A 26,024-nucleotide genomic window follows, 5' to 3' on the forward strand; every position below is an offset into this window, starting at 1 on the left:
ACGCGGAAGATTTTGATCGAGACACAAACAAATCTGATATTACTTTTGTTGATAATTACACAAGAGAATTTACTTGTATCAGCTTTCTTTGCAATCAGTTATTCTATACCTAATTGCACTATAAACTAATTATGTCAGATTGAGAACAAAATTGTAAACGAATTTGATTAAGAGACAAAGAAAACTTAAAATACTTGTGTTTTAATTATGATGGCAACGAATAGTAGAAAAGAAAATTAAGAAATTATACAAATTTTGCTTGGATATAAAATAAAAGAAGTAAAAAAGTTACAGTCGAGTATGCTGGACTCGAAGATTCTCGCTATCCAAATGAAACTTATATCGCAAAAAATACTTAAAATATTATTTGGTATAATGATATAGACCTTCATTGAAAATATAGCATAGAGTACAAAATCTACCAAAGGCTATATTTGGTATAATGATATGTTCAATATTTAAAATATACCACAGAGTGCAAAATATACTAAGACTCGTAGTAAAGTCTTTCTTAAATAACTTCTACACTCATTTTCTGATCACAATCAAATTTGTAGGAATCATAAATACTGCAGTTATTATTGGAAGTATCAAAAAGTCAATCTCTATAAAATTAAGCTTACTGTTCCATATTTTCAATTTGCTGGGTCGGAAGTGGGCAATGCAAAAATTTACAAAAATTAGAAGTGATGTCAAAAAAAAGTACATCTCTATCTCTTGTAGTCTCTGAGATCTAGGTGTTTATATCGATGGACGGACAGACAGGCGGACATAGTCATATCTACACAAAAATTAATTACAATATCTGTAGATGCTTCATGTCTTTCCTAGCTTTTCCCTCTTAAACGGAACCTCTTTGAACCTTGGTCACAATTGCTACTCAATTTGCTTTAAGTTAACGCAGTTCAATTGTAGTTTCATTAGCAAGCGCAGCTGTAGTTGAATCTCAGCTCATTTGTAGGCTTTTGTTTATGTGCAAAACTGTTAAACTGCAAAACTGACAACATTTGCTTTGCACGCCCCCGCCGTGTAAATCAGCGTCAGGCGAGGCGTCAGTCGACAGTCGTCTGTCTTTTGGCCCCTTTGGCAAACTGACGCTAATGAAAGAGAAGGCGGTCCCCGGTCGTAACAGGCCAAAACGGTGTAAAAATTTTGAGCTGTTTGTACAACAACTTTCACGTTCAGTTGTAATATGGCTTTTCACTCAGCTTTTGGCTTTTCATGTTGTTGTTGTAGCGCCATTTGACATTTTCCCCCATTTTCCATTTTCATTTCCATTCCCATTTCTCTTTCTCACTCTTTTATTGATTTTCAGTTTTCATTTCTTGTAACTTTCCTAGCGACGAGAGACTAGTTGAAAATATGTACAACAGAGTTTTGGGTCTGCCCAAAAAAAATGCAAATCCATAATCAACTTTTCTGTGATTGTTTGTTTACATACGCCGATAATAAGTTTTGTTTTCGCTGTCAAGGTCGTTCCATGGCAGCGAACCCACCGGCTAAAGGTAAACAGAACCCTGTAACCCTGTCTCCCCCCCTCAACAAAATGCCGGCTACTTTCGCTTTAGACTGACATTTACAATTTTAAAGCGGGCACCAGAAATAAATCAAATTTAAAGGGGAGGAAAAATCAATAAAAATAGAACACTTTTTTTTTAATATTATTAAGTGTAATATTCCCCAATAAATAAAGATGTGCCATCAATCTCAAGGACAAACAAGTTATTGTCAGCAAGTTGCTCTTCTCCCCTCCCCCCCTCTCTCATCTTCTTCATATTGCAACTTGGCTCGTCGTTTGTTGGTTCGATTTTCTGCCGTTTGTTTACCGACTCGACTCGACTGTGTTTTTGTCTAAGGGGATTTCTTTGTTGTTGTTTTGTTGTCTAAATAAATAACAAATTAAAGCTGAGCATGCACATAAGGAAAAGTTTATCGCAAATAATTTCACTGCCACGTGCAGAACATGATTAAATTAACTGGAAGTCAGATTAAGCAAAAGATGGGCATACATCATCGCCAAAAGGAACAAAAACAAGAATAGTCGCTTATCATATGCCATAATTAAATGCTAAATTAAGATAATCTGCTTTTAATATAGTTGTGTTCTGCATAATTCGGTTTGGTTGCCAAGAAAATTCAACGCCATATTTGCCGCATTCAATTTCCATACAACAGTTTTCAAGGTTTTGTGTGTGGTCAACAACAAGGGGACAACAAACAAGAGCCGAAAAACACAATTTATCCGGTTGGCCAAAAGGCCAACAAGCCAACAAGGCAACCAACCAACAACAGGCAGTTGAAGTGCCATGTGCTACTTGCCAGACGCCAGGAAATGGCTATACTCGACGGCCTGGCTAACGGAAATGCCGATGCCGCCCACCAAAAGTGGGCAAAAGTTGTCCCAAAGGATGAGGACAAAGGGAAGGCCAAAAACATTTCCCTTTGTGAGTGTTGAACAATAAAGGTGAAAGCAGGCAAATGACAATAGAGTGGAAAATAATCAGTTGAAAAAGCTTTTTGTCGAAAAGAATGATTTATCGATATTGCAATCGATAGTTAGATACATTTGATTACTGCTACACAGTGTTCTAATGTTAGATACAACTGGGATGTTGATGAAATGATAAGGGGGAGCTGAGGATGGAAGACATTCATTTACGTAGATCTTTCGCCAATGACAATAAAATAGAAAATAATCAGTTGAAATGGCTTTTTGTCGAAAAAGAATGATTTATCGATATTGCAATCGATAGTTAAATAAATTTGATTTGATTAGATACAATTGGGATGTTGAGGAAGATTCTTCGGGGAAGAGGAAACATTCATTTTTGTAGATCTTTTACCAATAACAATAGAGTGGAAAATAATCTGTTGAATTAGCTTTTTGCCTAAAATGATTTATCGATATTGCAATCGATAGTTTTGATAAGTTTGATTGCTGTGACACACTGTACTGATATTAGATACAATTGGGATGCCGATGGGATAATGAGGGGACTCTTCGGGTAGCGGGGGATGGGGAAGGGACACATTCATTTTCGTAGATCTTTCGCCCCGTCTGGCTCGAAATTTATGAGCAAATACATATACAAAATGAATATACTCGATATTCCTGTGTGTGTGTGTTTTTGTTTGTTATTTTCCTTTTTGTTGGGATTCTTTGTTATACGTTTTTATTTAAATCATGTGCTCGGGGTTCCGTTCAACTGTCCTCGCTTCTTCCCCAAATATCATCGCATTTCGTCCCCTACCTTCAATCTCTTCTCCCCCTTTCCCCTCCCTCTCTGTTCTTCTTCACAAACAGTTCAGTTAGAATGTGCTCTATATGTTTGCTATATAGGATCGCCAGCCAACTGACGTCTATCAATAATTTCTTGTTGCTTTTTGTTTCGTTTATTTCATTTAATTTGTCTTTGTTTTTTCTTTTTTTTGCAATGCTCTCTCTCTATTTTGTTTGTATGTGTGTGAGTGCTCTCTTTCTTTACTTGACTCTTCTTTTTCTCTGATTTCGATTAAATTTGACTTGCAAATATCAAACAGCCGAAAGTCAAAGCCCATCATCAATCAATCATTACGCGCATAAATCAATAAAAGTCGACGATTGGCGCCTGTCACAATTTTACACGTTTAGACATGTGAGCGAAGGTGTCAACAACAACCAGAGAGAGAAAGAGAGAGAGAGAGGGAAAGACAAAGAAAGAGAGCTGCTAAGCTATATTGAAAGACCGCATCGACGTAATCTGAGGTATTCCCTTTTTGCACATGGAAACACCTGTTCAACATTTTTGTGTGAATATTTTCACATTTCACATTTGATTTACTTTTTTTTTCTTTTCAGTCAGTTTCAGTCACAGTGGGGCAGGTTGTGTGTGGCTCGAGTGCGATTGAGATTAGAAGCGTTTTGCCTAGCAACAGCAGAATTTATGCGCGAGTTTGTGTGTGCTATGAATCACAATTAAATTGAAGCATATTAAGAATCAATTAAATGTGTAAAAAAGCAGAAACGAATAAACTTTTCTCTCTCTCTCTCTCTCGTTCTGTATATAAAGCAATTCGATTAGATTGGGAAAATATGCTGAATATGCTGCAGACATTGTGTGATAAGCGAAAAGAAAGAAGAATAAAACTACTTTAAAGTTATTTCGTGAAAAGTTGAAAGAACTTCTTTGCACGGAGAAACTTGTTAAAGTTTTTTCTGCAGCACTTTTTACAAGCTAGAATATTCATTTCTAACTCTCTTTCGAGTTCCTCCATTATCTTCATAATTTGTGCAAGTTAAAAAGACACTTAAAAAGTGGCAACATTGTTGCCACTGCTGCTAAAAAACCAAGAGCTAATGCAGACATGCAACGCCCCCTCAGCTGAACACAGCGTTAAATGGAAACACAAATACTAAAACACACACACACACACTCACAAAACATACTATAAAAAAAGATGCTAAAAATGTGCGCGTGTGAAATAAAAAAAATGCGCCATTAACAGCAAAACAAAACATTAACCATTTTTTTGCAGAGAAATTTGCAAAAAACATTTTGTTGAAAATGCTGCAAAGTGAAAAGCAAGAGAGCGAGCGCAAGTGAGAGAGAGAGAGAAGCGAAAGCATGAATTAAAATTTAATACAAATTTAAGTTTTTTTCATTGATTTTTAATAAGCAAACAGCGTAAGAGAGACGGAAAGAGCGAGCACATGGGGGAAAGAGAGGGAGCGGCATTTGGCCACAGAAAAAAAATGCCACGCGCAGCAGCGTTTAGTTTATTTTTAAGCAACAACAATAAGCATAACACTGTGCGCATTATAATAAAAGCAACAACAAATAGTCGCACATTGATAGGCGATGGTTGATAGCGACAGCAACAGCAATAGCAAAAGCACCAGTAACAACAACAACAACACCGACAACAACAACAACCGACAACGTCGACGTCCGTATAAAAATCTACATCAATATTTGTGTCTATTTTTAGACTCACAAAACGAATGAACGGCAAACGCATGACCGACGTCTGTATGTGTGTACACGTTTATATGCGACTGTGCGTGTGTCTGTGTGTGTGTTGAGTGTGAGTGTGAGAGCGAGAGCGCCGCCGCCTAGTGAGTGGTTAAACTGAGTAAACGAGCGAGTGCAGGCAAAAGCATTTGTTAAAATGCGCCGGCTCAACGATCGCTGCAGCCCCAACGACAACAACAAACCACAAATGCAAAAAGCTCTCACACGTACACATACGTGATTGGCTTTTCGTGTCTGTGTGTGTGCTTGGTGACGAGACGCCTTACAGACGCCGCGACGTCAAAGGCGTGTGCTGTAATCATCATCGTCGCGCTGCTATGAGCATTGCAGCAGTTGTTGTTGTTGTTGTTGCTGCTGCTGTCTGCGTTTGTATAAGACAGCAAAGCAGAAGCATCAACAAAGAGAATCTCATTTAAAAACTCTCATGCTAAATACTCTTTTTTTTGTTGTTTATGAAGAGGAAATGGAAGTTTCTTTCCGACAGGTAATTCTGATTGCATTTACATGCGAATTGAAATTTAAGATTCCGAAAGGCATAATTTTAAAATTTAACTTAAAATGGAGAATAAATTTGAAAAAGTTGTCTACATGAATATTTCAATGAAACTACACTTAATTCAGAACAAATTTCTGAAATGCGGAATACTTTTTAAAAAGTTGTCTACAAAAATATGTTAAGCATTTAAAAGTATTCCAACTATTTTCCTACATTCAGAAAAAGAGATTAAAATTAAACTTAATTCAGAAAAATCCTAAATTATGAAATAAATTAAAAAATCAGCAAAATAATTAGAAGATATTTATAAAAGTTATCTACTTAAATATTTTAAGCAATCGCTTCCTATAATTTATCAGTTGCGCTGTTAATACAGGAAACTCTGTATCAATACTATCGATACTTTTTTTTTCCTTAAATGAATTTAAAATTTAAACGAAAATTCTGAAGAAATTCAAAAAAGTTGCCTACATCAATATTTTATGCAATCTCTTCCCATAGTTTAATCAGTTGCCCTTTTAAGAGAGGAAATTCTCAACTCAAAATAGTAGTCAATACTATCGATTCTCTTCCTTTTTATCTTAATTCACAAAGAAATTGAAAATTCAACCAAAAATTCAGATGAAATTTATAAAAGTTATCTACATAAATATTTTAAGCATTATCTTCCCATAATTTAATCAGCTGCGCTTTAAATACAGGAAATTCTGAGCTCAAAACAGTAATCGATACTATCGATAACATTGGAATTACATTCTACGCTTTTGCAAATGTAATAAATCTCGGCTGTAACACTAATTAGTTATTATTAGCGTCGGATTTGCTTTCGTTGGTTGTAAAATATTGCATGGTCAGTGAATAAGTGGGGATGTGTTTTGTACATCGCGTCGTCGTCGTCGTCGGGCAACGTCATCGTCAATTAGAAAGTTGTTTGCGCTTACCGTGTGGCGCTTACTAGTCAAGCACCCCACCTCCCTCCGCCCCCTCCACACTTCCCTAACCACCAGGAAGGTGGTAGTAACCCGAACCCTGTTTATGGTTTAAGTCGAGCATCAAATTTCATTGAAGGTCAAACTGCGTTTTACATTTTGGTTTGCGTAAAGCCAAACGACGTATTTCTAGTTAATTTTTTTTTTCGCTATTTTTACAGTATTTTCGCATTGGATTTCTCAACAAAAGTTGGATGTACACTCACATATATGTATATACATATATAAAATACGTAGTATGCAAGTGCGCATAAGGCGCAGCTCATTTAGCGGAAAGCGTGGCTCTTACACAACTGCTGTATATGGGGTTTATGGGGTGAACACGAGTGAGTGGGGTAATCATCTCCCTGTCTCTCTATATATAGTGCCCTCTCACTCTCGCACTCTCTCTGGGCTGCGAAAGATTTCGAGGTGTAAAGGAGACAAAACGAAACATCAAGAAAAATGCATAGTACGTATAAGGAAATAAGCTATTGGGAATTACTTCTGGCGCGAACAACATATGTTATATTGTTGTTCCCAAGTTCAATATTGTTGTTGTTCCCCAAATAAAGTCAGTTTCGAAAAAATAACACGTAATATTTCCTAGAATTATGAGAAGGTTAATGATGCGCACTTAATACTAAGATAGAACTATGAAATATTTTGATGTTCTTAATTTTGTTGTATTTTATACTGAGATAGAATTAGTATTTTATAGTTAGATAGAACTTGGTATTTAATACCAATACTGAGAAAGAACTTAGTATTTAATATTTAGATAAATCTTAGTATTTAATACTGATACACAACTTAGTTTTGAATACCAAGATAGAACTTAGTAGTTAATACTGAGATAGAACTTGGTATTTAATAACAAAATATAACTAAGATAATACTGAGAAAAAACTTAGTATTAATTACTGAGATATAACAAGATAATACTAAGATAGAACTTAGTATTTAATACTTAGACAGAACTTATTGTAAACTTCAAAACATTAACATTTTTAACATTCTATCTTAGTATTAAATAGTAATTTATATCTCAGTATTAAATACGAATATAGAACTATTAAATATTTTAATTTTCTTAATTTTTTGTATTTAATACTGAGATAGAATTAGTATTTAAGACTGAGATAGAACTTAGTATTTAATACCAAGATAATACCGAGAAAGAACTTGGTATTTAATACTGAGATAAAACTTAATATTTAATACTGAACACAACTTAGTTTTTAATGCCAAGATAGAACTTAGTATTTAATACTTAGATATAACTCATTGTAAAGTTGAAAACATTAAAGTATTTTTTAGTTCTATCTTAGTATTAAATATCAAGTTATATCTTAGTATCTATTAAATATTTTAATGTTTATAATTTTACAATTTTGCCTCAAGAAGTCGTGCTTATCACATGCGTACCACTGTGCAAACACTTTCACACGCATCATTTAATCTTGGTGGCAAAAAAAAAAAAAAAACAAAAAATGCTGATGTAACTGTTCGTGACGTTTTTCAACTCTACACACCACACACAACAAAGGCAACAATTGCGGTTGAGAAGGCGGCATGTGATAACGTGATAATAATGCTCCATTATCTGATTACTTTTTTGTTGTATGGAAGATTTCTTATTCAAGCTATATTACTGCTGATTGCAGAATAATCCGAATAGCACACAAAAAACAGATTCAAGTGAAAGTAAAGTTTAGCATCAAGTCAAGTATATGTAGTTGCTGATTCTTATCAAAATACAGCGAGAGAACGTGGCACAGAATGAATTGCATTAAATATACGAAGAAAAATAGATTAAACGACTCGTTGAAGTATTTAAATAAATAGTTTAATTAAGCGATATCTATGCTCATGTCTGATACATCATTCTTGACGTTCGCGAGTTATAGATTGAGGCTTTGTGGTTGCTTCTAGCTATATACACATACATATATATGAAATGCTTATGACGTTAATTTGCTCAGCATTTCTCAGCTCTATTGTCACAGCTGTTATTCGGACCGCGTGCGCGTTAGGTGAATTTTATAAAATATTTTCAGATTTCAATTTGAATTCATTTGAAAAATTCGTGTTCAATTTGGTTCAAGCAAACACAGATATACACACAGTATGCTAGATAATTTAGATAAACAAGTGGTTTCTTGGCTTCTCCCCACACACACAAACACACAGTCACATATAAACATACTGAACCAGACTGTTGTCGTTTAGATAAGAAACCCATGGACAAAGCCGAAACGGAAGTGACAATAGTATAGTCTCAGTATATTGTGCTATTTCTTAAGGTTCAAACTAATGGAATTTTCGGGAAGATTATTAATTACTAGTCAGTTCTTAGTAGGTCAAAACCATGCGAAAACATCAACAACATCCAATAATAATAATGAAAACTAGAGTCACAAATGGCATCGTCATTGACAGCATTGCGAAAAACCAGAAGGAAGTCAAGGCATATTTTGGCACATGAAATGTTTACGACCTTGCGGCAAAGAATAAATACAAAAATATTTTGCCAGCATCTGTGAAAGTTGTGATTTCATAGATTCCCCGCCACGAGATAATTATCACTGGGAAATTTATGGATAGCAATATTTGAGATTTATGACTGGAGATCTGTCAGGTTGCCATAAAGTATTTCACAAACATTGAAAATGATTCTAAATGCAAGGAATTTTATCTAGAACTTTAGTTCTTTTTCTTTCTCTTAGTCTCTCCTATTCTGTGTTTAATCTCTGGTCGAAATTTTGAACTGGTTTGTGATTATTAAATTAGATGCTTTGAGGAACTCGCTGCGATCGCAACGTTGCCATTGGAAATTCGAGCAGACTGGACAGGTGTCAAGAATTTCGCCGGTTTCTAGAGGGGGGAAAGGGAAGGGGAAGGGGTGTGCGCTCTTTAAGGTTGACAGCCATATGACTTTGACATAGATATCAACGTCGGTTGCGAATTTGGTACGCTTTGGATTTCAGTTGATTCCGTCAAGCTAGCTGATGATTCTTTTTTTCGCTATGTTTTGGTTTTTTTGTGTTTACGACTTTTTGCGTTGACAGCGCGTGCTGTTTATGCATAGTAATGGCGCCTAAATGAATTGATGAAAGACAGGGTGTCATAAAAATGGGATATGAGCACACATTCACGAGTGGGCGAGTCAGAGTTGAGTCTCTGTCTCTGTTTGTGACATGGCAACGCTCAATTTTCTTGCTCATTCCAGAAGAATGAAGGCGGCGGCCTTTTCCAATTACGCGCAAAAAAGAACAACAAAAAGAAGAAAAAAGTTGGTCAATGCCACGCGCCTAGAACTTGCCTCACTCCCTTCTTCTTCGCGCTACCGAAAATAACACCACTTGACATATGACTACGTTTTGGGTGCCTCGCCTTGAACACGAGTTTGTGTTGAGGTAATCAATTTTCCATACCAAGGGATTAGCAATGCTTTTGCAATCGTTTGCCTTATCAGCAACAACAACAACGACAACAATGCATATGTGACGCATGTGTCTCGCTCTTTCTTACTAAGGGGATCGCATCGACGGGTCATTGACTTTGGCTGCTGCTGCTGGTTGGTTGGAGAAGCTCGGGGATCGTCGTTGGATCGTCGTGCGTTCCATTGCAGTAAATCTGTCGATAGTCCTCGCAACGTATGTTGCGTATATATCACTCATTCAAACCAACCAATATACATAATTACTCATATGTATTTCTTGTTTTTTGTTTTGTGCAAAATAAATTAAAAATGCGGAAAAGGTCGCACACAAAACAAAAAAAAACAGAAGAAGCAACACTCATAAATGAAATGTGTAGAAGAGACAGTGAAAGACATGGCTAAAGTGAGAGCTGACCGTTAAAAAAAAAAGCAAAAAGAAAAATAAAAATAAGCAAATAAGCTGCTGTTCAGTTTAGAGACGCGTGTTAGACATTCCAAACTGTTGATTACGTATACGAGGCGTCTGCCCAGCGGCAAACAAACTGCGACAATTCCACAAAACAAAACTGCTTTTGCCATAAAATGTTGCTTTTGTTTACGATGCTCAGTACAAGCGACAAATGCTAAAGAGGGTAGCATAGACTAGAGGAATTCATGAGTATTTTAAAAGAAATACTTTATGCGCACAAATTCATAAATTGTTGAAAAATTAAAGTTAATATTTAAGCAAACTAATTTGAAAGGTAATACTTAATTCGCAAAATAAATTAACTTTAATAGCATAAACTTTATCAATATAAATAGCACCATTATAAATATTACTATAGAGTAAAGTGAACTAAATATTATTGTAATACTTTTAAAGGGTATTTTCTAGTCGCTTTCAACTGGCTTGCTTTACTAATTTTCTTGGTATTGGGTCTGCAAACGATGGGCAATTCTTTTGTATATACTATGTTGCTGCCATTCATTTCCCTTGGTTAATTTAAACGACAGCTCAATGAGCTCAGCAGCAGCAGTGCGATGACAACAGACACAGACAACAGACGTCGAATGGCTGATGAAATGCGCCTTGTCATACAATTGTAATAAGGATTTAATTAAGCTTGCGCAGTGGAATGACTTAGATTTGCTATTAAAGCCAAAGCAACAAATTCTGAATCTGAATCATCATTTTGCAGAGTTTGCTGTAACTTTCCACTGCCGTCATCAGCATTATCAATTCACATCTTTTCGCGCCCCCAATTAATTAAGCTCAAGAAATCAGCCAGACAGCAAGACATTTGCACAATTTGACTAATAACCCGACGCAGCAGCGTCAACAGCATCATCTCATTGCTATCAATTTACCCATTTTGCTGACCATTCGTTATCCAATTGTCTGCTTGAATAATCCAACCAGCTCCAACGCAATCTGGCTCCCATCTTCCATCTCTCTCGACTCTTCTTCTACTTCTACTTTTGCTACTGCTGTCTGCTCTTTATGTAAGAGTAAACGCTTCACAGCTCTTTACAATGCACTTGTCCACTTGTGCAACTAGCGCTGGACACTGCACTGCACACAAAAGCCAAAGCCCAGTGCCAAGTGCCATTGAGAAAGACTTTCGTTTTCATTAGAGGCACAAATCCCGCGACAGACAGGCCACAAAACCAGTCACTGAAGTGCGCTGACTTGCTGCCCTTCCCTGCTGCTGCTCGATTCGAATTCGGACTCAGTTCGTGACGCAAGTCCATCCACTCTTGCAGCACACTGTGCCCTTGCCACATTGCATCAATCAGGCGGTAGTGCTTCAATAAAATAGAGAGAAGCAAAAAGAAGAAACACACACACAAACGCAACTGGACAAATTGTCTGTCTGTCCGTCTGCCCGCTGCTTTGAAGGCAACTTTTCCGCCAACAGACGCGGCAAAAGAAAATATTCAAATACATAACAGCAAACTTGTCAAGTGCAGGCCAGTTCATTTGCATACCCTGTATGCGGGAAGTGCACACAAAAGGGTAGCATAAATTGCCATAAATTGAATTTAATTGGAGTAAGACTTGTGAACTTCAACTTTAGCATAGCATTTGCTGCACATCAAAGACAACTTTTGAATTTTTAAAGTATTGGAAATATGTCTAATAAAGATTTTGGTCTTATGTTAGTACTAAGAATTTAGGTTTAAAAAGTACGTCAAGAGCTTGAAAAACTTAATGTTAGAAAACACATCTTGATTTCAAAAACATTTGATATAAGGCCCAAGTTTTATTAATAAGAGGAAAACATCGTATAGTTTCAAGATCAAAAATCTTATTATAGGGTAAAACAAATATTACATTATATTTTTTTTGTAACCTAAATCTAATATTTTTGGTCTTATTTTGAGAATTTGCCATTTTTCAGGCTAAATGGTTTTAGTTTTAAGAATATGTTCTTTTTTTTTTTTTTTCAATAACACAATTTTAAATGCGACCATTCTTGATTTCAGAAATTGATTTTTTATTCAGTATAATCAGTAAATCCAAATTAAATTTAATACTTTTATACTCCCATTTATTCTAAGGTAACTCGCTCGTCTTTCACTTCGCACTTTAGCTCACTTTTCGTGTAGTCGCTGTTGTTTTACAAGCATTACACAGCAAGCTGTTGCTAAGTCGACAAACCGCGCAGACAGACAGACAGCAAGCAGGCAAGGACTGCCGGCCGGACAGACGTTTGCCGCATTACTCATACGTCGCGTTGCCCGACTCTCCGGAGAGTCTTCTGCCTGCTGCCGCTGACTTCAGCTGTGGTTATTTTTAATACCAAGCCACATAATTCATTGTAATTTGCCTGCCGCTTTACATTTTCCAGTTGCATTTGCCTTTATGGCTTTGACGTGCCACCACAACAGCAAGAAAAGGAAGGGAGGAGGAGGAGGTTGCAAGTTGTGGCACGACTCACGACTGCCTGCCTTCCTGCTGCCTGGGCTTCTTCACTTGACTAACTGACTGGCTGACTCCTCTTCCTTCTTCTCTTCCTCCTCAACGTTGAGCACGTCACACGCAAATGCGCAATCTGCACACATCTGCCGACATATAGACAACTAGATATAAGTGTGTGTGTAAGTACATAAGTGCTTCATGAACTATGCACACACATGTGTGTGCTGTGTGTTGGGGCTGCTGAAGCCTTGACTTTGCTTTGCCTTTGACTAATCTTGGCCTTTGCTCAATAACTGCCTGCTTTGCTTTGCTTTGCTTTGCTTGCTAGCTGCTTCATCAATCAATTTATCACCGCACAGACCAACACACTACTCTACTCTATTAAATGAGTCATTTCGCTACTCTACTCTCTCTCTTTCTCTTGGCAGGCAATTCCACAAATGGCAGGCGCAAACAAATTAGTCATCGCATCGCTTCATGACACAACTGTCGCCAGCTCTATACAAAAAAAACACTACAGAAATTTTAAATTACTCTACAAATATTTAATACACTCTCAGAGTGGGGGAGTTACAGAGAGAGATCTTATCTTGTTACCCCCAAGTTCAGATAAAGAATAAAAACTCATCTGCCTTTGTCTTCTGCTTCTTCTTCTTCTCCTTCCACGCATAGCTACCAACTTTATAGCAATTATGTCTATTTATATTTAACTGATTTTTACAACCAGTTTGCGCTTTTTGAAAAGTTGTCGCTCAATATAGTTGAACCGGTTCCTAGATGCGTATCGTACAACACTCAGTCTACATACCAAAATTTCCTAATCTAATCATACCTCTTCAACTTATTAATATATGTATGTACATTTGTATGTGAATATATATCTCTTTTGCATACCCGTTACCCTTTGGGTAGAAGGGTATTTGCTTGCGATCAGATATTCATTGTCAAAAATTATTTAAAAACTACTTTTGTATGGGGAAAAAGCTTTCTTACTACGGATCTTAGTATATTTTGCACTCAATGGTATATTTTGCGTGAAATACTGTATCAATATACCAAATATAGCATTTGGTATATTAGTAGTATTATTGCACTTAATAGAATTTTGAATGTCTGACTATATCAAAACACCAAATATAGAATTTGGTATATTTTGTTCTCTGGTATATTTTGAATGTAGTACTATATCAATATGCCAAATATAACCTTTGGTATATTTTACAATCAATTGTATTTTGAATGTGGTACTATTTCAATATACCAAATATAAAATTTGGTATATTTTACACTCAATTGTATTTTGAATGTAGAACTATGCCAATATACCAAATATAACCTTTGGTATATTAATTTGGTATATTTTACCGCACTATTTTGACTTTATTTAAAACGGATACCGGGTATCTCACAGTCGAGCACACCCAACTGTAGATTTTCTACTTGTTTTCTTTGAATTGATTCCAAAAGCCATGCAACATGACATGTGCTCGGACTTTCTAGAGTAGCGCGCAAACAATTGAGACAAATTTCGGCTTAATTAAAGCGACCTTTTGTGTCACACAAACGTGTTCTCTACTCTCTCCCCTCCCTCCGCTCCCCGCTCAGCAACCCTTTCTAGCTTCTAGCCCACCCACACACACATACACAACATTTCTCAGCTAATTTCATTGATGAATTTTTATTAAATAAATTATTATAATGAGGCACATTCGCTGTCGCTGTCGTTGTCGCTGTCGCTACTGCTCTACTCGATGATGATGATGATGATGATGTTGATTGTGTGGCGCTGAGGCCAGAGGCCCGTTGCAAGTCAACGAACGCGTTCGCAAAAAAGACGAAGCAAAAATAAAGACACACAAAAAACGGAAAAAGAAAACAGAAACGGGAACCTGCGCAAAAAAATACGAAGACAACAAAAAAAATTTGGCACAAAATGATTCGAGTGGAAGAAATGGCGATAATGGAAACGTGGCGCGTGTTTGCACTTTAGCGAACCCCAAACAAAGTCTTCTTTTTGAATTCTGGAAGACAACTTGACCAAACTCACACAATAAATAGTTACGTCTATTTATAGGCTTGGGTCGGGCATTTTTGAGAAATGTCTATAAAGCGAGGCTTTGGACCGCAACTCGCTATAAATAGTGTGTCTTGGGTCTAACCTAATTGATTATGAAGAACACAAAGTAGACAGCCAGGCGCAGCGATTGCCGAAGCAAATGTTTGGTCAGCTCAAACAATCCGGCGATAAGGCGGAAACTGGCAAAGGGAAGCGGAGTGGACGGAGAGACAGAGGGGGGGACTGAGGCCCAAGGCAAAGTTCAAAGTCGCTGAATGAATGGAATGGGTTTTTTTTTGTGAATGAAAGTGGAAACAAAAATATAGTTGAAAGATGTTTATTAACAACAAAAACAACAACAACAACAATGAAGAAAGGCGGGTCGCAAAGCTAAATAATTGAGGCATTGATTAGAACTTAATTAATTGAAATGAAATTTGCATAATTACGAAATTTGTTCATATTAAAAGCAAATTTTAAAAAACGGTAAGTGTTGAAATCGATTTATAAGAGAAGTCCGGGATTTATCAAGTTATAAGGAATTAAGCGTAGTAATTGGTATATTTAGTATACCGAATATTTGGTATATTAACTCATTTAAGATCAACCTGACTTTTACTTGTAAAATTATGAAATTTATTCAAATTTAAAGCAAATTTTAAAGTGTTGAAATCTATTTATAAGAGAAGTCCGGGATTTATCAAGTTATAAGGAATGAAGCGTAGTATTTGGTATATTAATTATACCAAATATTTAATATATTCCTGAATTTAAGATCAACCTGACTTTTACTTGTAAAATTATTTAATAAGTTCATATTAAAAGCAAATTTTAAAAAGCGTCATTTATAAAAGAAGTTCGGGATTTATCAAGTTATAAGGAATTAGGCGTAGTAATTAGTATATTTAGTATACCGAATATTTGGTATATTAACTCATTTAAGATCAACCTGACTGATTATAAAAATTTTTTGATATCAAAAGCAAATTTTAAAAGCTAGAAATTCAAAATCGATTTATATAAGAAGTTTGGGATTTATAAAGTTATCCAGAATTAGGAATAGTATTTGGTATATTTAGTATACCAAATTTGTAGTAAATTTCCCAATTTAAGATCAACATGACCATATTTCTTCTTTTTTTAACAACTTGACTTGTAAAATTTCTTTTCATATGTTATCTACTACTAAAAACACTTTCCTATATTACAACACCCACAACGGCAACTCTTTGAATAGTTTAAAAAGACACTCATAGTTTCCTTATGTGACAATCTCTTGCAGATTACGCATCTCTTGTGTTAGTCATATCAGTATTTTATCGATCTATCATACAGTTTATTTAAAGACCATGATTTCACAGCTGGGAAACAGCAGCCAGCTAATGCATTTTGCTTCGCTTGGCGCCGCTAAAGTGATTTATCTGAATTTCCTATTCCCTTTCCCAAGTTCCCAATCAAATGCTATAATATTTAAAATTTTTTTTCTCCCAACATTGTATCGATATATTGTAGAAAATAATTGAACTTGTCACTTACCTTTCAGTCTCCGATTCTGCATTTGGTTGCTGCTGTAGCTGTTGTATTTGCGTTGCTGTCGATGATGCTGTTGCAGCAGCAGCAGTTGTGGCTGCTCCTGCAGCGACTGCTGCTGCTGTTGCTGATGATGTCGATTGCTGTTCATCGCTCAGAGCGAGCGATGTTGTCGTTGCGTCTGTTGCTGTTCCGGCTGCTACATTTGCTGCTACATTTGGATTCGTTAAATTAACATTATTATTGGCACTAACACTCGCGATATTTGTTGGCGGAATCTGTTGCTGTTGTTGCTGTTGGGTGGCTGCTGCTGCACCTCCTGCGGTTGATTGCTCATCTTGCAACACACCAGCGACCACCAGCTGTTGCTGCACATCAGCAATGGTTGCTGGCGCACTCTGCAGCTGTAACGTGGGTATGCCAGCTGCAGCAGCAACTGTGGTTGCTGCAATCACGCCAGCCGAAGACTCATAGCTGCTCATGTGCGACAGCAATGGCATTGTTTGTCCCTGAGTCTGTCCGGTTGCTGCTGCTGACGAGGGAGTTGCTGCTACGGCTGCAACAGTTGCTGCTGCCGTTGCATTTGTGGAAGTGTTTGAAGTCTGTGGTGTTGGTTGCTGTGTGGCCGAGGCCACCGATGTTGCTGACACTGCAACGGCTGGAAACTGTGCTGCTGTCGATGGAGCAACACCATCGATTTGCGATGTCGCCTGTTGCTGCTGCTGCTGTTGCTGATCCAGCTGGAAGTTGGGCGGTGGCTGCTGTTGCCCGGCAGCAACAGCTGCGAATGTGGGCGCTGCCTGAGGCGTCTGTGTGGCCGGTGACAATGGTTGCTGCTCCACATAGCTGCTGCTCATGGCTGCAGCCAACTGTGGCTCAGCAGCAGGAGCAACTGTTGCTGCTGTCGTGGCATTGTTGTTATTATTGTTGTTGTTGCTGCCGCCGCCGCTGTTGTCACTGGCGCCGCCATTCTGAAAGTGCGTAGGCGGCAAATAAGCAGCCGCAGTTGCATTGCCAGCCACATCCATGGCTGCTGCTGCTGCTGCGGCGGCTGCTGCCTGCTCCTGTTGCTTCAGCTGCTGCAGCGACTGTTGCAACTGCTGGGCGGCTGCTGTGGCATAGTCCATGGGCAACGTTTGGCCATGGGGAGTGCCATCCGATGTTGCATTGGGCGTGGCTGCATTGGCATTCACGCTATCGTAGAGTTGTTGCTGCTGCTGCTGTTGCTGGGCATCGCTGTTGGCCGCATTGACAAATTGCTGCATGCCATGCACCACGGTGGCTGGCGCTGTCATGACGCCACTGGGCGTGCCAACAGCGGTTGCTGTTGCCTGCAATTGTTGATGCTGTTGCTGCTGCTGCTGTTGTTGGTGTTGTTGGTGTTGCTGTTGTTGTTGGGACTGTTGCTGATGCTGCTGTTGCAGATGCTCGGCAAAATTCCAATTGGCATCCGCTGAGGCAGCCTCCACATGATTCTCATGCAGCATTGTGGGCGGCAGTATCATGCTCTGTGTAGTCTTTGGCGGCAATGTTGCTGCTGCAGTGGTTGCAGTGGTCGCAGTGGTTGCACCTGCAGCCCCACCATCATCCGCAATGCCAGCTGAATCCGAGTTACCAGTCTTTTCATTATTATTGGCTGCGCCCACACTGGAGTGATCCAAGTAGTCCATGCACATCCAGCGTCCACGCTTAAACGGCTCCGTCGACTCGATTTTAACAACCTTGAAGCGTTCGCTGCGATGCTGCGTCTCCTTCATGTCGTCCTTCTTCTTGGTGCCGCCCGGCGTCACCGCAGCACTCACCACATTGATAATGTTATCCGCCACATTCACCTGCACATTCTGTATGGTCTGACCGAGCGACGACGGCCCAATGGGATCAACCACAACGAGACCATACTGTGAACTGGTTGGAATAACGGGCGCTGTGGTGCTCAGCGCATTGTTCGCAAAGAATACCTCCTCCTTGGAGAACGTGTCCTCGGACATCGAGGGCGTCTCGTTCTCCAGATCCGTGATGCGACTGTTGTCGTCCGTATGAGATTCATCCAGATCATCGGCGGACTCATCGCCAGTATCTCCGCCGGCTGCATTCAGCTTGGCATGCCCGACCGTAACGGAGGTGATTTGAAATGAGGAAGTCGTCTTTGGTTTGCGATTGCTGCCAGCTATCGAGTTGCTGCTGGCAGCGCCACTCATGTTGCCCCCAGTGGTTGCTGATGCCGCCTGCTGGTGTCCTTGGCTGTGGCTGGTGTGGTGATGATGATGATGGTGATGCGCATGATGATGATGTTGCTGCTGTTGCTGCGGTGGCGGCGGCTGTTGCAAGCTACGTGTGGTTGCTGCTGCTGCTGTTGCTGCTGCACCATTATTATTTGGCGAGCTGGCCTTGCCACTGGCAACACCACCGCCACTGCTGTTGTTGCTGCCACCGCCGCTGTTGTTGCTGCTGCCACTGCTGTTGGTTGTGGTTGATGTTGCTGTGGAGTTGTTGGTGGCCGTCGAGTTGTTGGTGCTGCTCGACTTGGGCGCCAGCGATACACTCGATGCGCTGCTGTTCAACGTCAACGTGCTGCTGGCACGCGACACCGCCGAACTGCCATCGACGCTGACGCTGACAACAGCCGCAGCAGCAGCGCCGCGACTGAGCGCATTCAAACGCAAACTTTCGCTGGTGGTGCGCTGTATGTTGTTGCTGTTGTTAGAGTTGGTGTTGGAGTTAGAGTTTGTGTTGTTGCTATTCTGATGCGCATGCGCCTGATGGTGATGCAAATGCGAGGCATGATGGTGATGATGATGTTGCCCACTGCCGCCCAACGAATTCACCTTCGTCAGCGGTGGCTTCTTGATGCTGGTGGTGCTCACCACGCTCACTCCCCGCGTCGGTGTCTGTATCGAGTTGCGACGCGCTGGCGCATTCCCTGGCCCAGTTGCTGTGCCACCTGTTGGCTTGAACTTGGCATTCAGATGACGATCGAACATGTTGTTGCTGCTGGCGCGTTGCTGTTGCTGCTGTTGATTTGCTTGTTGTTGCCGGCGTGTGGCGGCTGTGGTTGTTGCTGTTGTTGTTGTGGTTGCTGTTGGATTGGCTACAATGCTGTGCGATTCTTGTGAGTTTTCTGGGGATGAGGCAGCTGAATTGCTGCCGCTTGCCGGACCGCTGTTAACAATTGTTGATGCTGCTGCTGCGGCGATGATTGCTGCTTGCTGTTGCTGATGTTGCTGTTGGTGCTGCTGTTGTTGTTGTTGCTGATGTTGCTGACCGGAATCTTCGTTGGCAGCGCTTTGATTCTCGGCCATAATCGAATTGGATTTCAGCGTGCGCAAAGTTTTCAGCAAATAATCCAGATTGCTGACAATACTTTGGATTATTTTCGGAAACAAACAATTTCGAAAAGTTTATTCTTGTTTTGGGTAAATGTTTTTGTTGTTTTGTGGTCAAATTTGTGTAGTCACTTAAGAATTTGCTATTTAGTTTTGATTGTTATTAATGTCTCTGTTTGTATGCAACTAGTTGCTGCTGTTGTCATCAGCTAATCACTGTATGTTGCTGCTGTTATCTTCTGTTGCAGTTGCTGTTGCTCCTGAATTTGTGGCAAACGATTTGCCCACTTCAAAGATGAAATTAGCGGCTGCCAGGCGACGACGACGATACATAGCGACCGTTGCGTTCCAGGTGCAACCAACTGACTGACGAATTACGACGGCGACGACTGCGACGCGACGACAACAACGGCGACGGCAACGCGACCGCAACGATGACGACGACGACGACGACAACCAAACTACCGAAAACGAGAGACGCCCGCGAAAATTCAGTTGAATGATGTTGCTGTTGTTACTGTTGTTGTTGTGTGTGTTGATTTTGTTATGCTAAGTAATAAATTTAAATTTATTTGTTGCTGGCTTGCTTTTTGCAAAGCTATAATTTGCCTTTCCGCGTTTTATTAGCAACAACAACACGGACAATAACTACATAAGCCGCCAGCGTTGCCAGCAGCGCCATCTAGCGCTTGACTTTGGTTAGCGGGCGTTTCAATTTTCACATACATTCACTCACACACACACACACTAACACACAACACCACATCTCACACTCAGCGCAGCTGTTGATGTTGTTGTTGTTATAGTTGATGTTGTTGTTGGTTGTTATTAATATTAATCACTTAAATCAACACTTAAATGGAACACAAATATGTATTTATATAAATTATGTTATTTATAATAATAATTAATATATATATATTTTTGTTATTTGTTGTTATACGGGTTTAATATTTAACTAAGAATTTTAATTTAACTTTTGCATGAAATTAAAAACTTTGTTGCACTTTTCACTATTTATTTCCATTTGTTTATTTACTTAATATTTTGTTTTGTTTGGTGTTTTTTGTCTCGCGGAATTATTCTTCAATTTCTTTGTGCCCGTTTTACTAGCAATGCAGTAAAGCTGTAGAAATTTAATTCCTGCAAAATAGAAAGAGAGAGAAGAGAGAACATAAATATTAGTATAATTCAATTAAATGTCCATTCAATTTCAGCTATAATTAATGGCACTGCACAACGCGACGTATACGTAACGCGGCGATATTTTGGGCGTCGCACACAAATTTTTTTTTGTTAATTAAATGGAAACCTTTTGAGAATTACTTAAGATGAGCTAAATATGCACTGCGGATTCATCGATTATTAGTTGTAATAAATAAGGTAATACAATACCTAGGGGACCATGGAGTAAGTATCAAGTGTACAACAAACGGAAACAAAACTTAAATAATTACAGAAACCTAATGCTGCGGCGATTGCTCAGCTCAAGTGTAATTGGAACCTTTCCAAAGGCTAAACTTTCGCCATTTCATAATAGCAATGAATCAAATCGGAAACCTTGAGCAACCAAAGCGCTAATCACCAAATAGGAGTGCAAAAATAGGTTCTAAGCTAAATTATATATGAATAATGAAAGTATACAAATTTTAGAACTTTCCTACACATTTTTAGAACAATCTCTGCAAATTTGATCTATTTCATAATATTATTGAATCAAATTGAAACCTTTTTTGATGATCAGCCAAAGGACTAACACAAAATTAGAGTTCAAAAATAAATTCTAAGCAAAATGAAATATGAATAGTGAAAATATAACATTTATTGGAACATCTTTTAGACATTTTAGTTACTTAACATAATATTAGCAAATAAAATTTAAACGTTCTGAAACCTTTCTAGTTATGATCATTCAATAAAGAAAATCTCAAATTTTAAGAACTTTCTCTAAATATAATATTTTATTATTTTATTTCACAAAAAAGTTGTTGAGAAGACTCCCTCAATATTTTTTCATTTTATTATACTATTCTATCAAATTTAAACCCTCTGAAACCTTTCTAGCTAAGTGCTAATCACCAAATATGACTGTAAATTAAATTCTAAGCAAAATATGCAAATTTTATAAGTTTCTCTACAGATTTTACTTTTATTTCAAAATATTTCCTTATTTCATAACATTATTAAATCAAATTTAAACCCTCTGAAACCTTTTAAGCTAAGTGTTAATGACAAAATATGACTGCGAAATAAGTTCTAAGCAAAATGAGAGATGAGTAATAGAAATATACAAATTTTAGAAGATTCTCTAAACATTCAATTTCCATTACAAAAATTTTTCCTATTTTTCCTATTTATCAAATCAACTTTAAACCCTCTGAACCCTTTCAAGCTAAGTGCTAATTACTAAATATTTTTCTAAGCAAAATGAGAGATGAGTAATAGAAATATACAAATTTTAGAACATTCTCTAAATATTCTATTTCAATTTCAAAAATTTTTCCTATTTCATAATATTAGCAAATCAAATTTAAACCCTCTGAGACCTTTCAAGCTAAGTGCTAATCATCAAATATGACTGCAAAATAAGTTCTAAGCGAAATGCATGGTTGGATGCAAATAGAAGAGATTCTAAAGCAAATAAATATGATAATAATGTCAGTATTATGCGCTCTGCTCTCTGAGAAACCGTTCTCCTATGTATTGGCTTAAGCTATAGCTTTGGTCTAGCTATGTCAATGACTGTAGCTTTTTTTTTGCATGTTTGCTGTATTTTGTATCTCTAGCTGTATCTGTTTCTGTCTCTCTAGATTTCATAACTGCGTAGTTCACTCTTGTCTCGTTATTAAGTATTTTGCTTGTGGTCATGATCGTGATAATGATCATCATGTTGACGATCAGCATGATGATAATCGTGCTGATGATTTTCAGTTTTCTTCTCCGTTTCGGCATTTTTTGTTTTATTATTGATTTCATTATTTCTGTCGTGCGTCGTAGTTTGTTGAATTAGTTAAGTGCCACATTAGACGAGCTTCCTTTTCTCCCCCTCTTGTTTTATTTCAATTTGTTTTTGTTTTCGTTTTTTTTGAACTGACTTTTTATACCCGCTACCCATAGGGTAGAAGGGTATTATAACTTTGTGCCGGCAGGAAATGTATGTAACAGGTAGAACGAGGCATCTCCGACCCTATAAAGTATATATATTCTTGATCAGCGTCAACAGCCGAGACGATCTAGCCATGTCCGTCTGTCTGTCTGTCCGTCTGTCCGTCTGTGTGTCTGTCCGTCCGTCCGTATGAACACCTAGATCTCAGAGACTATAAGAGATAGAGCTCTAATTTTTTTTCGACAGTATTTGTTATGCTTGCACGCAGATCAAGTTTGTTTCAAATTTTTGCCACGCCCACTTCCGCCCCCGCAAATCAAAAGAATCGAATAAGAAGCGTAATTTTAAAGCTAGAGTTGCGAATTTTGGTATATACAGTAATAACTATAGTAGTTATGATTCCTGAAAATTTGGTTGCGATCAGATAAAAGTTGTCGAAGTTATTAAAGAAATACTTTTGTATGGGCAAAAACGCCTACTTACTAGGGGTCTTAGTTACTTTGGCTGACAATCTGGTATATTGTACCGTCTATGGTATATTTTGAATGCGGTACTATATCGATATATCACATATACCATTCGGTATATTTTTAGTATTTTTCAGTATATTCAGTATATTTTGAGAAATATACCGCAAAATATATGTCTTTTATTCAAAATGGGTAGCGGGTATCTCACAGTCGAGTACACTCGACTGTAGCTTTCTTACTTGTTTTGCATTGTCGCTTTGCCAAATTGTTTGATTATCAATGCGCTGGGTGCTGATCTCTTTTATTTTTTCTTCGTTCAGAAACTGTTTTAATATTTTAAATATTTGCTTCTTTCGGCTTTTTACTCTCCGCGATGCTTTCGTATTTCTGTGTGTATTATTTAATTGAATACGTTTACGGAAATAAACGCGCAATTGACGATTGCCAAAACAAACAGCACAAACACAAAAAAAAGCCAGGAACTTGCTTTGCAAATTCAAGCATCGAAGTGTTTATACTCTTAAGTGACTAATAAATAATTTTGCTTAAAGAGTTTAACTTGATTATTGTAATGCAAATCTTTGCTTCTAAACTTTCTTTTAATTGTAATTAAATCCCTGCTGATTTTTTCCAATTTAAATATTCTTTTTAACCTGGCTTATTTCGCAGTTCTGCTAAAAAGTGAATATGCTCAATTTCAGAGAAAGGGAGAAATAAAAGAAGAGAAAAAAAAAAGTGTGCAAAAACAAAACGCGTTAAATGAACGGACGAGTTATATTATTTGTGTGTGTTTGTATTGGTTAATAGCCGTAAGCTTTGCCGATCATTCATAAATTGCGTGGAACTGTTTAACTTTCGTAGGTGTGTGAGTGTGTGCCAAAGTGTGTGTGTGCGTGTGTAAGCGGGCGCGTGTGTTTGACGTTTTGAACTTTTGCGTGTGCCCCCAGCCCGAAGGCAAAGTCAAGACCTTGAAGCCAAAAAAAAAACAAAAAACAACTACAATATTTTGCAAATGACAAAACAAAAAACAATAACAACAAATCAGTTATAGGTCAACACTGGTCAGAGCACTCTCAGCAGGTGCTGTGTCGAGAGTCTATTGGCCTTGTTCTTTCGCAGGTACAAAAAGTTTGTTAACAGATCTTTGTTGTTTGTTCTTCTAGAGAATGGAGGTTAAGATCAGAGAATTCATCAGAGCGATCATTTCGCATATGGCAAATTGTTATTTGTTTGCAAAAAAACCAAACCAAAACACATGTGAGATAGATAAACGAAGCTAGAATTTTGACTGTTGTACAAATGAAACTGATCAATTTGCTCAAATGACGTTTCCCATGAACCGCAGAGCTTTAATAATGTTGTGGAAAGATTTGGTCGTTATATTTGATGGCAGCAAATATATTAAACTTTTAATAGTAATAATACTATAAAGAAAAAGAAGCAAATCTTCAACTGAGTTATTAATCTCAAACAGCTTATTTTAAGATTATCGATAATTGAACTGATCGATAACATCTTTAATATTTTGAAGTGCTTTAACAATAATGTGAAAAGATTATATTCACAATTTTAAATGGCTTAATACTAATATTAGAAATAATTATATGAAGAGAGCATGTTATAAGTCCATTTCTAATTACTAAACTCTTCCAATTATATTTCACTACCGCGTTAATCGATAATTACAGTGATCGATAACATCGCGATGTTGAATACCTCAGCGAGATAAATACAGGGAATCACAGTTGGTGCGATTTAGATTAATATTGGCTCGTTATGGGCGATAACTGATATTTATGTGGTTGCCACAAAGACATGCCACATCAAGTGGGTTATAGGAGCAGTGGCCCATAATCAAGGCATCTGCAATTGCACTTACACACGCTTGTATCTGCATATGAGTGAGTGTTGTCTGTGTATCCAGCAGATACAATTTGCCATCGAAGAAGGTGCCGCTGTAACTTGCAACGCCTGCCTCAACACAGAGAATGAGTGAGAGAGAGAGAAGAGGCAACAACGACAACGACGACAACGACAACTGCAGCAAGAACAAAGCGCAGCGAAGAAATGGCAACAGCAGAAGAACTAATTGCAACGACCAAGTATAAAATCGATGAAGCAAAAAATATAATGAAGAACCAACTACAACACCGACAACAACAACAACAACAGATAGCGAGTGGAGACAAGAGCAGACAGAGCAGAGAAAAAGCGAGAGAGCGAGAGTGGAAAAATTTACAGATGGAGAGAGCGAATGCGCGTTAAACAAATTGCAACAATTTTCCCAATAGAGCAGAGGCAAAAACTAAAAGCGACTGAGACGCAGTGGCAGCAGCAGCAGCAGCGTTAGAGCGAGAGGCAGAGAGTGAGGCAGCCTGTTGGCCTCCTGCCTACACACACACACACACACACTTGCATACACAGAGACACGAATACAAAGCCAGAGGCTGAGACACGCGTAACGCAGGCAGCAACGTGGGCGCCTACAAGTGGGCGGGCAAAGGGCTGCGGTCGGCGGGGGCCAAAGCATAGCAAACAAACAGTGCAAATTGGCAAAACGAGGCGAGAGCGAGAGAGCGCGCGAAAGCAGAGCACAAAGTGCAAAATGTGGAGAGAGGAGAGCGCGCAAAGAGCGCTCTCTCGCTCTCATTCTGGCTCTCTCTTCATTTGGCACTGGCACTGAAGAAGACGAAGAAGACAGCTGCCGGTAATC

The 26,024-nt window shown here is 38.3% G+C and overlaps 1 protein-coding gene across 2 annotated transcripts in view; it reads right to left on the minus strand.

Moving 5' to 3' along the window:
• Nucleotides 1–26,024, minus strand: part of LOC133843177 (protein bunched, class 2/F/G isoform) — a 130,048-nt gene that overhangs the window by 100,480 nt on the left and 3,544 nt on the right. For both annotated transcript variants that reach the window (XM_062276620.1, XM_062276612.1), the window contains exon 2: nucleotides 16,419–20,878. In XM_062276620.1, the coding sequence (XP_062132604.1) occupies nucleotides 16,419–19,711 (3,293 nt within the window). In that variant the 5' untranslated portion in view covers nucleotides 19,712–20,878. The remainder of the gene's footprint in view (nucleotides 1–16,418; nucleotides 20,879–26,024) is intronic.

The sequence above is a fragment of the Drosophila sulfurigaster genome, chromosome 2L (genome assembly GCF_023558435.1).
Source record: "Drosophila sulfurigaster albostrigata strain 15112-1811.04 chromosome 2L, ASM2355843v2, whole genome shotgun sequence".
Taxonomy (NCBI): domain Eukaryota; kingdom Metazoa; phylum Arthropoda; class Insecta; order Diptera; family Drosophilidae; genus Drosophila; species Drosophila sulfurigaster.